At 40.4% G+C, this 11,861-nt stretch overlaps 1 protein-coding gene across 5 annotated transcripts in view; it reads right to left on the bottom strand.

Annotated features, from left to right (window-relative positions):
• Positions 1-11,668, bottom strand: part of LOC106957160 (neurexin-3b-like) — a 181,551-nt gene extending 169,883 nt beyond the window's left edge. For all 5 annotated transcript variants that reach the window (XM_015048419.1, XM_015048420.1, XM_015048417.1 and 2 more), the window contains exons 1-2: positions 11,307-11,668; positions 4,693-5,775 (exon numbers count right to left, since the gene is read on the bottom strand). In XM_015048419.1, coding sequence (XP_014903905.1) covers positions 4,693-5,389 — 697 coding nt within the window. In that variant the 5' untranslated portion in view covers positions 5,390-5,775; positions 11,307-11,668. The remainder of the gene's footprint in view (positions 1-4,692; positions 5,776-11,306) is intronic.
• Positions 11,669-11,861: the final 193 nt, after the last annotated feature.

Below are 11,861 nucleotides of genomic sequence, written 5' to 3' on the forward strand. Positions count from 1 at the left end.
TCAGCATTATGTTGCCATGTTTAACAGTGTGGAAGGTGTATCCACAGGAATTTTATTGTTTTAGTTTTCATCCATACTGTTTTTTTTTTTTTTTGATATTAGCCAAAATGTTCGACTTTGGTCTCTTCTGACCAGAGAGCATTTCTCCAGGTTTGCTGTTCAACCAACATCGTGGCAGACTGGTATTGAACTATTGTTATTTTTTTATTTTAGGTCACAGTGAAAATTACATTTTACTTTAATGTCAACCCTATTAATGATGTTTATGGCAGAGAGGTTGTCGTTTGTACCTCTCTATCGATACAATATGGCAGTTCATCCACCTAGTTCACATGGTTAGTGGTAAATAATAACTAGTTAAAGCTCTGCTATATTGTGTCAAACATTACATAGCAGTTCGTGTTGCTATTTTTTACCAATGCTGTTATACTTGCTACACTATAGGAGAAAGATTTCTATTTCTTTCCACTCATAATTATCCATTGTTTTGTACTGGTTTATAATAAGATATACAGAAGTTTAAAGAGAGGGTACTATCTATTTTCAAAGCATGTTACTTTTAGTTGTTATAAAAATTCTGTATATCTTAAAAATAATAAATATGACTTTGTAATTCAACAGCTTTAAATTGGGCCTCTGTCTCTTTAAGAAGCCCCTACTCTTTCCGACCCTCCATCTTCAGCACATCTTTTGTGGAAATTGGCGGCGCTTTGAGGGAGCAACCGCTGAGGCTCTGCCAACTGGTTGCCATGAGAGATTAAACGATTCCTCAAACATCCATGAAAAATATCAAAGCAACACCCCAGGTATGTTTTTGATAAATGAGCAACATTATAACATGATTTACAGTTTTAAAAAAGTTGATTTTATATATTACCTCCCCTCCGTTTTAAGAGTGCAGCATGACAAAAGGTGAAAAGTTAATTTGAGAAGCAAAACACTGAAAAAATGGTGAATTTGTCTGTCAAACATTGTAAATCAATGACAGACGATAATCACTTAAGGAGAGACATCCTGACCCAACTGGAAGAAACACTAAAAAAATAAATAAATAAATAAATAAATAAATAAATAATAGGTGTTCTGTGACCATGTCGACTAGTTTGGGGGAAAATATCTTATCTTTCTTCATGGGAACATTTTTAACGACCATAAAGCGAACCAATCCGTTGGTCTCAAACACATAACGTTTCTCAAGCCGAGCAGCACCAACAGGCTTCACCCCGCTTCCCTTTTTTAATCCTCCAATTTTCTCATGTTTCATCTCAGATGGTAATTCAGCTCACCCCCCTCTCTCTCATTCCTCTGCCAGGCCAGTGGGCTACTATTAGGAGCACGGCTGGCGAAATGCTTTTAAGGCCCAGCCTGCTCAGTCAGTAAACCATCTGCCCGCTTTAACGAGTGGCTAGAGGGCCTCGTCCGCGTTAATGCATGTGATTGCACGTACGCCACTGAACGTCGGCGTGTTTGAGCGCAGGACCACACTGCATGATAATGCAACACGTAAATATTCACAGGTTTGACAGATTGCACGCATCGCTCGTTATTCAGTCTTCAGTCTACTGACACAGACAGGTGTGCTAAGCAGTCGGTCATATGTTGCTGCGACCAAATGGTTGGAACGCAGTCGCTACTAAATTGCCCTCCAAAAATGCTCCATTCAGTCAAGCATCGCTCGAACAACAAGTGCTTTGCCACTTGAAGACATGTGGCCATGATAATAAAAGAACTGCAGCTTATTTGCCAACAGACAGCCCGAAATTGACGGTGGTGTTTGCGCAGCCATTTTCCAGGCAAATTGGCCGTCTCTGTTCTCATTATCTCTCTAATTATAGTTCCGCGTCTCCGCGGCATAATCAACAATCAGCCACATCAGTTAATGGCGAAGCAGGGAAGAGCAGCAGTTGGATGAAGCGTGTGCACACTCCCTCCCTCCCCCTCTCCCCATCTCAATCGTTTTCCCATTGAAGCTGGAGCAAAATGGAAGAAGATTTCAAAACAGATGACGGAGAAGGAGGCAAACCGGAGCGCAACGGCTGACCTCCTGGGACAAATTAGGTTACAAGGCACTGTCGCTGAATTTACTCGTCACACTTCCTCTGCTCTAAGGCGGCGAAATGACAACCTTTTCTCCCCCCTCTGTGTCCGTCTAAGCTATTATTTGGCCTGAGTCGCAAGTGTCCTCTTAAAAACCTGGGTTGTTTTTACACAAAGATGTCACGGTTCCCCCCATCAGCTCTCAGACAAATGGACCACCTACCTACTTCTCTATTGACTCTTCAGCTCCGACAGTGAGCAAATGGGATGAAGCGAAAAAGAGGTCAAGTCCACTCAGTTCGCTTGGCTGCTCTGCAACCAGCACATCGTGTGCTGTCCTGAACAATGCCACAGGCGTGCGCTGGAGATTTAAGCTCAGAACAGCTTCATTTTTAGCAGCAAACGTTGGAACATATTAGGAAGCCAAACATCGCAGAAACCATTAAGAGAAATAGCAAATTTGAACGTCTTCCCCGTATTGGATACAGTTCGAAATAGCTTGGAATCGGCACAAGTGTTCAGTGAGCATTCCTCTTTTTTTTTTCTTTTTTTTTTTTGCCAAAGTGGAGTCATCTCTGAACCATGTCAGTCTGATTCAGACACAGGAAGTGGGTCAGCAGTGGGGGGTTCTCAACATGGTCTGTTCACACAATCTACAATCTTTAAAAGTGAAGAAAGATGCAAAGTTGAAGTGAAAATGTTTTCTGTAGACTGATGCTCTAAAGGAGACTTACAAATAACCCTTAACCTTGTTCATGTTTTGCCACGTCATACAAACTTTAATGTTCAGTTTTATAGGGATTTTATGTGATGGACCTTCATCTAAACCATTCCATCTTAACTGTGGGTTTATTTTATTTATTTATTTTTTTTGAGGTGTTGTGCTGCTGGCAGGAGACACTCTAGTCTTAACTCCTTGGTAGTTTCTAGAATATCTTCAACTACAGATGGAGCCACCAAGGCACATCACCCAACAGTGAAATATGGTGCACCATATTTCACTGTTGGGTGATGTGCCGTGACATTTATTCCCTTTGGTCTCATTCAACCAAGGCGAATTACATTTCTTATGACTTTGTTTCAAAAACGACTTTCTTTTTGTTTTTCATCCTTCTATAATAGCCACTCGAGTGTTATCATGGGTGTCTGGGTTGAATCCAAAGGTTGACCGACTGAGAGACGTTCAGCATTTGGGATACGTTTTATATTCTAACATTTCTGGAAACTTCTTCACAATTCACCCTTTGACCTGGTCTTTGTGGTGCTATTTATTCTCGAGTGTTCTCTAACAAACCTTTAACGTCTTCACAAAACAGCTGAAACTGTGCTGAGATTACAATATGCACTGATGGACTGTATTATTCCCAATTTCACTGTAATTGTGGGGTATCAAAGTAAAGGGGACTAAATACAAATGCAAGCAACACATTTACATGCCTATTTGTGTTGGTGTATCACATAAAAATCCAGGTGAAATACACTAAAGTTTGCAGAAATGTACAAAACATGAACAAGTTCAAGGGGTACGAATACATTTTTGAAAGGCTCTACATGTATGAAAATGCAAATGTTATGACTTAAAAAGAAATAATAAAGGAACTTATTCCTTGAATCAGATGGTTATCCTCTCAAAGTTTCAGCAGTAGCATGTTCAGAAAGATTAAGCTAATATTAAGTAACCTTTATGCAGAAGTAGTGGTGTCATGAAACAAGAGAAAGCAGCTTTATGTGCATTATATTGTCAGTGGGCTATTTGAGATTATGTGCAAGAAAGAAGGAAGGCTTTAATGTCTAAATCATCAAATGTTGTCAAAGAGGTGCATCTCATTACACTCCCCAAGGAAGAGATGGGCTTGGCCCAGAAGAAGAGCAAAAATAGGTGACGTTGTTTCTTATCCACACTTTGTGTGTACCTTGAGGCCTCCGCATCACCTTGCCAAATCTGAATACATTTAATGAAGAAAAAAAAAACAGGAGAAGGAACTTAGAGTTGTAATTTTAGTCACATCAGCTAATAGGGTATCCACCGCTGCCTCATCAAATGTAATAACTGTGAAGGGAGAGGAAATGCTGAGCCCATCACCTCCAATTTAACTCCCACGTGAAATACAGAGAGTTGCTGGGCTGCATGTGCAACAGCCCACAAAGAAATATTCAGACTCCCAAGTCCTGCAAGATCTGCATTAAATATTTCAAATGCAGAGCTGCTCTAGCTTGATAAAAATTATGCTGATTTGGGAAGGCATCAGTGCAAACAATGCAGATTTTTTTGTTTTTCAGTTTATTTTTTTTTTCCAAGGCACTTTATAAATGAAGAGTGGTTGTGGCACAGATCACATTAGGTGAATGGCAATGCAGTTATGGAGATTACGTCTAATTCCAGAAGCTTCTATTGAGATTTATGATGTAGCAAAAATACTTTGAGGTCTAAGCCACATTATGGGAGATGGTTAAGAATATATGCAAAAAAAAAAAAAAGATAAAAAGATAGAATAATGAGATTTTTTCTCTCTCTCTCTTGGAAGCTGGAATAAAAACACAAACCTTGTATTAGGTCAGTTCTATATTTGAAAGAAACCCCTTTTGAATTTTTCACAAAGACCTTAATCAATATTTATTGCTTGACACAGAAAACAACGAAGCCAGCCCTCTTACCTTCCGTGCAGTATCGACCTACATATCCAGTTTTGGAGCAGTCACAGTAGACTTCTCCATCTGCCAGCGAGCAGATCCCACCGTTCTCGCAGGGGTTCTCCGTGCAAAGGCCCATCATCTCCAGACGAACCTTCTGGCTATTGACCAACGAGGGCAACTTACTCCCGTAACTGAGGTTGGTGATAATCCCTTTGAACGGCGGAAGCTCGCGGACCGAGGGCAGGGTGATGGCGGCCGTGCGGATATCCCTCGGAAGCCCCCCGAGAAAGAGGTCACTGACGATCTTCATGAACTGCCGCTGGGGGCGCACCTCGCCCGTCTTGCTCTGACCATCCACGGCCAAGCCGGTCCACAGGTTCTCCCTGTTGATGGCGGCGAAGTGCCAGCGGCTGTCGTTGACCGGCTTGTCCGAGGTTATGGTGGTCTCGGCGCAGTCGATGCTGACGTGGAGCTGGAGCTTGCCCTCGGACAGGGCGAGCAGCAGGAAGTCGCAGTATCCGCCGTCGTCGAAGTAGAGCAGCAGGCCGTCCGATTGCGAGGTCTTGAACTGAAATGTCAGGTCACCCCTGGAGCTGGCATCCCAGCGCACGTAGCGAGCCCACTGGCCTTGAGAACCAGTAAACTCCAAGCCTGTGCTCAGGCTCAGCAGGGTACTTAGTAGCAGACAAAAAGGCCCAGGAAGGCTGTTGGGATTCATCGTAGAAAAACCAAAGGGTGTCGAAAAGAAGGGTTGGAATTTAGGGATAGATCCTCAAAGTGATGGAACCATTTGGTTACGGTTTAGCTCCAGCGTTTACCTGCTGACTCTTATATTCCACATAGGTTACTTAAAGATTCTTTGCTTTAAGGTCTAATGTTGATAACAGATTGAATCTTGATCTTGTCCAGCCAAGTCTAAGTTGGGATATATGTATAAAAAATGGTGAAAGTGCGATGATGATGTCGGTGATTCAGAGCTGCGTCTGATGATCTAGGGTTAGGCCTTTGAACCGACTTCCTGGTTTGAAGCATGTAACAATCGGTGTTGGCCCAGTTTCACGCCCCATGATTTGGTAGTCAGCTTTAAAAACAACTTGGACAGACCTGGTGGGGGGAAAAAATAGCGTATTAATACATTTCTTTGAGCAGAACTCTATCATCTTGCAACAGACTATTCCCAGATGAATGGATGTCTAATTTATGCAACACATAGATCATTTGTAATGCATACTGGGAGTTTTGATTCAGCTCTAAAGTACATAGTCATAATAAAAGTCGCATTTAGCGGAATCGAAGCAAAAATCATCCCTTTGGGCTAGACAGACAAGATACTTCAAACCCCATCCAATGCAAATCTGACGTTTTGATCCCTACAAGCAACTAAACACCCACTAATAACACCCATAAAGATCTCATGAGCTTTTCTCGCAAGGTGCCATGTCTTCCAAATGCTCTCTTCAACTGAAAATCATCTTGGCGGTTTCAGCTTGAGCCGAGATCCGATTTCTCGATTAACTTATCCATGAGTGATGCAAACAAACAAATTAATCTCGGAGACCGCTGCTGTTGACTTCCTGACCACTGGAAAGCCCACTGAGCCGAAGCCGAACATTCGTTCACCTTCGAATGTTAGGCTGCTATCTGCAAGGGGCTGCTGGGATTCTGATTAGTATGACTAATTATCCACCGCCACTCTTTCTCTCTCCATTTCTCCAATTTGCATGCCTTTGAGGGATTACAGCTGCAAACACAGATCCAGAAAGATGTAAGGATGGGTCGGGGTGGGTGGGGGGACATTTCATGTTTGAATCCCACTTGTTCTCTTGGTAAATAGATATCTAAATGGTTTCTATCACCGAGGAAGACTGTCAAAGCATATCAACTAGGAAACCATCTTCGCTTGCTGCAGCTCCTCTTATACACTTTTGTTTAATTTTGCTCACCAGAGCTACAAATGATGTACAAGGTGAAACCTTATATGTGTGTGTACTCTTCCAGCCCTTTGCCCTTGCAATTGTTTTGGCAGTGGGCTGCCAACCAGACAAATGCATTGTCCAATCATGACAGCAGCACAGAACCAGGAAACACAATAGGCCCTTTAACCACCTGCCCTGAATAGTTAATCTTGCTGCAGCAGGCGAGCTATTGAATTCAGGTAACCGATACCTATGTTAATGCACCGCATGTGTGCTCGCATGTGTGTGTCCTAGTGCAGCTCTGTCTCTGACAACACCGGGTTGCCTAAATGGATGATTGTCTTTGTCTTAAAAAGAGATTTGATGAGAGGTTAAAAGGTTCTGCTTGGAAAAATAACCCTCAACACTGCCGTGTGAGTCTGGCCCAGTATAAGGACAAGGCCTGGATGGAGTACGTGGGTATGGGATGGGAGGGTTAGATGCTAGGTCTCTTGAATAGGCAAAGTCGTATGATATCTGAGATGGCAGTTTGGTATACCAACAAGCCAAGCCTCTATTCAATCAACATGACTCAATGTGTGTAATACCTGACTGGGTTATCAGATATCCCTGAACGCCATCGATTTACGGAGAACGCCTACATTGCCATTGTGTGGTATTTGTCTTCTTTTAACTTGAGCACGGAAGATTTGCTTGTGAAGATTTGCCCTCCCTAAAATTATTCATATTTTGTCACATTATATGAACAAACTTTAATATTTGAATTCTACATTTGAAACCCCAGTAGTTTGAGTTTTGAAATTGTAAAATAAACTCTAGAAATATCTGATACAAATTTGTATTTAGCCCCTTTAGTCAATGTATAGAACCACATTTTGTTGCAACTTTGGCAGTAAATCTTTTGGAGTTGAATCTGTCAACTGTCCAGAGCATGAAGCTGCCATTTCCATGTTTCATCATGGTGGAAGCTGTGGTCCTGTGGATTTCTTTCACCTTTAGGCTAGGGTAGTTCTATTTGAACTGAGTGCAAGAAAAATGTGGAGTTTAGCGACTGTCTTTCCATTACAAATGAGAGAAAAACGTTGATAACATTAAAAATACACAATTTTGCAATTGTAGTGTAAATATCCATGCAAATGTGAATAAGTTAGTATTTAAAAAGCATCATGTGCCATCATCCTCTGATCACTTCCTGTCATCATCCTCTTCCTCTTTTCTGCCAGTAGTAACATCTGGTTGTTGATCATGTGACTCGTGATGGAAAAAAAGTATTTCCCATTGAAGTTTTGTGTGAAATACCCAAATGTTGATATACCCGAAAAAAGCACCTCATTCCAGGGCAAGAACTTTTTCATGAAGAACTTTTTTCAAAATTGTCTTTTTTCTACTAAGCTAGTTTATTTTAGTAATTTCAATTTACGCAACTATATATATATATATATGGTCAATGGAAATGCGGTTAATTACTGTTGATTTCTGAAAACAATAGGTTGCTTTGGATTGAATTTGAGAGTACCAGAGTAAAGGAGATGAATACATGACTGAAAAGAACTGTTTAACTTCCACTTCCTAACAATGTTTTACTTTTCATTGATCCAAATTAAATACATTGAGTCTTTGTGAACATAATATTAAAAAATGTAGAGAAGTTCAAGGATATCAACATTTTTTTTTTTGAAAGCTAACCATTTAATGCTTGTACCTACGGTATTTTGCAACTGGCTTTTTAATTTAACTAAATAAATAAAAAAAGTGCAAGCCTGTTGGCAAACCTGTAGGCTAAGACAAACAAGCCTTGATGTGGTTACACACCAATTAAATATGACATATTTTACTGACACTCTTCCAGGGTTTTTATGAAAGATGCCCTTTGGCTAACCTCATCACTGCAGAGGGCAGAAATTAGCTGTTGGAAGAATTTTTTTTTTCATGTAATTTAATAAGAGGAATGCATTCCCAATGAGACAGAAACGTGATTTTGTCCCCTTCTCCGTCTTTCTCCTTGCTCCATTTCTCAGTGCGCTGGCATTGCTGTCCTTTTTGTCATGCTCAATTCTCTATGACGGGGGCCGGTTTGTCACAACTCTGTTAGCATAAGAACATATTTTCCTAGATATACACATTGAATTATTAAATAGCACAAGGATATGAGATGACCTGCATGGGTACTGTCACACACGGGCAATAAATGATGCATTGGAACTGCAGCAGATTTATTGACATGTTTTGTAATGCAGTCGAGTCTCCCCCGACGCAAAGGAGACCACCCCCACTGCCTGCTCCTACTTCCCCCTGTTTCTCACTGAACTTCCCGTCTATCACAAGCGTCAGCCTGGAGCGACGATTTAATCCGACATCAGTCACAGCAGACACGAGTGTGCGACACTAGGAGCGGGTCCGAACCCGTTGGTCTACTGGTTGGACAAAGCAAGAGAGAACACTATGATAAAAGTGGAGCATAACTAAAGGCTAATAGTTACGTGTTGGACCTGCTAAATCAAAAATACGTGGTACAAATAAGACAAAAGAGCAACGTTTTATTTGGGGGTTACTCTTTAACAGTCATGTCCCACTTTACCTGTTTATCTATTTGTTTTGTTCACTTTATCTGGGGTTTTCCCTTTTCTTTTAATGAAAAAAAGACTGAACAAAAGCATTGTTAAAAGAACAGATTATTTTCTTTTATTTTAGTACATAGTACTCACACGAACTTTGTGAGTACTATGATTAGCTAATTGCTAAGCTAATGTTAGCATCTTCGACAAAGCTTCCAAATGAAGTGAAAATGAAATAATTGTTCAAAAAGACGTGTGATGATAACACGTCCATGTCATGAGAAGAGGTAGAGAAATTGAATTCACGAGAACAAGACAAGATTTTAGAATTATGTTGCACAAAACTGAAATTCCTAATTTGTTTTCACGACTTGCGTAAATGTCTCACAAACCATAAAGTGTTTTAAAAGAACCAACAATAAGTTTAAAATAATTTCATCTAGATTTGACCGATTTATGACATTTTTACACTTTTCTGATTATATCAATTTATATTCTTGCTTCAATGTTTCTTTTAATTCTGATTGGTTTGATTAGTTTAGGTAGCTGTCTAGGTTTTCAACAAGAAATGATCAACTACATCATAATCAAAAATAGTTAAATATTCCATAGTTAAGTAAGAAACTTAGGGTTTGCCAGTTCACATTTAAATGCTGTTTAGGCTTCTTTCATGCTATTATCTAGTTGTAATGATTTGACTAGGTCACTCAGAAGGGAAACTCAATAACTACTTCCTATCGTCAATCAAAATAAAAGTCTCAAGCACGACACAACAGAAAACCTTCTTCATATTTGGAACTTACTTAATTTACCAGACTGATGGCAACTGGATGTGAGACAGACTTTGCTTTGCTTTGATATCGCGAGATCTCGTGGTACACGTGGCCTAGACTGCGTCGTTCCAAGTTTAAATTTCCCAAAACAGAAATTCTCAGAGTTTGCGAATTGTAAAATATTCATTTTGTTACGGGAAACGCAATTTTCTTTACTTTGGCACCGTGTGAGAACCGTGTTGGTTGTCACTCATTTTCCTTTCATTGAAATATAAATAAATAAATAAATAAATAAATAATACCATGTCAAGTATAATAATACTATGTCAAGTAATACTTAGTCAACCCCATTCCAACGTCTAATGGAAACTTTAAAGTATCTGGTCCGAACAAAGTAATATTTTTCGATTCAATTAAGATGCACCGCCAAATACATCTTGTCAATTTGTGACAACCAGCCCCACTGAAAGGTGGATAGCGAATGGCATTTTTTAACAGACTGATTTTTGAAAGCTTTACCCAGTTTGTTTAATTTTATTTATTTTTTTAAAAGGCATAGTCTTTTTTCACCCCCAAAATAGTTAAAATCATAACTCTTCTTGATCTCGTGCACCTAATGTAGAGTCTCGAGCTAGATAAATCGTCTAACCTCTGTAAATAAGGATGAATGTCGAGAATGAATATGGATAAGAGGTCATCATTACCTTTACAGGAAGCTCAGAACCAATTAGATGGATTAGCCAACACCGGAACAAGGCAAATACAGTTTTTCCCCCCCTGTCCGATAAAGGATGCACCATTTAAATTCCAATAAAATGCGCCAAAGGAAAAAAAAAAAAACTTAATAGGACAAAAAAAAACCCAGAAGCCCTGCACCGATCACGAAGATTTTTTTTCCACCAGCTTTCCCTCGGCTCCTCGCACGGTGGCAGCCTGACCGCCGCTCCAAACACTGCGGGAGGCACGATTTAGCTCTGTGAATTTAGATGCGAAATTCCAATAAGAGATTATAGTCACTGGACCCCATTTCCAAATCAACTCCAGTCGATTTCTGATGTATTCATGTCAGAGCAGCAACGATTCAGTCAGCTGAAACTTTCCGCCTCGATCGCTTTCCTTACCACTCACCATGAAACGACTCCTGTTAGAGGATTTCTAGTCAAATCAAGCTGTATTTGGAGGCGAAACTGTAGATATCAAACTATGACCCAAAGCTTTCTCTTACTGCGCCTAAATCCGCATCTCAGCCCCGCACTCAGTCCAAATGCCATATGCGGGGGGAAACTTCACTATTTGACAACACAGCTTAATACATCTACGCTGACATTTAATTTTATTTAAAAGAAATACGAGTGTCCATTAGAAAATAAAATAAAATAAAATTTTCTTACCGCTTTCGACTCCGGACGGATGAAGTCCGAGTGTAAAACGAAACAAATAAATAAATAAATAAATAAATAAAATCAGATTCTTCCACAACAGAATTCCATTCGCTTATATATATATATATATATATATATATATATATATATTCCCCTCTTCCCCAGTAAAAAAAAAGGTTCAGATGCTCTTGATTAGGCAGTGATTGTAAGAGTGAGGCGCGGTGGAAGTGAGGGCTGAGGGGGAGAAAAAAAAACGGGCAGCGGTCCTCCTCTCTCCTCTCCTCCGGCTCAGTGAACGCGCATCGCTCCGCTCGGCTCACTCAGCGCTGTGCTGCCGACGGGCCCCAGGATTTCTCCCACACTGACCCGCCTTCTTCCACAGCACTCAGCACGACGGGGAGAGGGAGGGAGAAAGAGTGGTGGAGGGGGATGGGGGGGATCACTCCATTTGTAGAGACAACACAGGAAGTTACCCCTCCTCAAGGCAAATTAGCAAAAAAAAAAAAAAAAAAAAAAAAAAAAGAAAAAAAAGAGGAAAAACCCCCCCAAAAAAAAAATAGATTT

Source organism: Poecilia latipinna, unplaced genomic scaffold (genome assembly GCF_001443285.1).
Source record: "Poecilia latipinna isolate Pla-1442-1.1 unplaced genomic scaffold, P_latipinna-1.0 Scaffold883, whole genome shotgun sequence".
Lineage (NCBI taxonomy): Eukaryota > Metazoa > Chordata > Actinopteri > Cyprinodontiformes > Poeciliidae > Poecilia > Poecilia latipinna.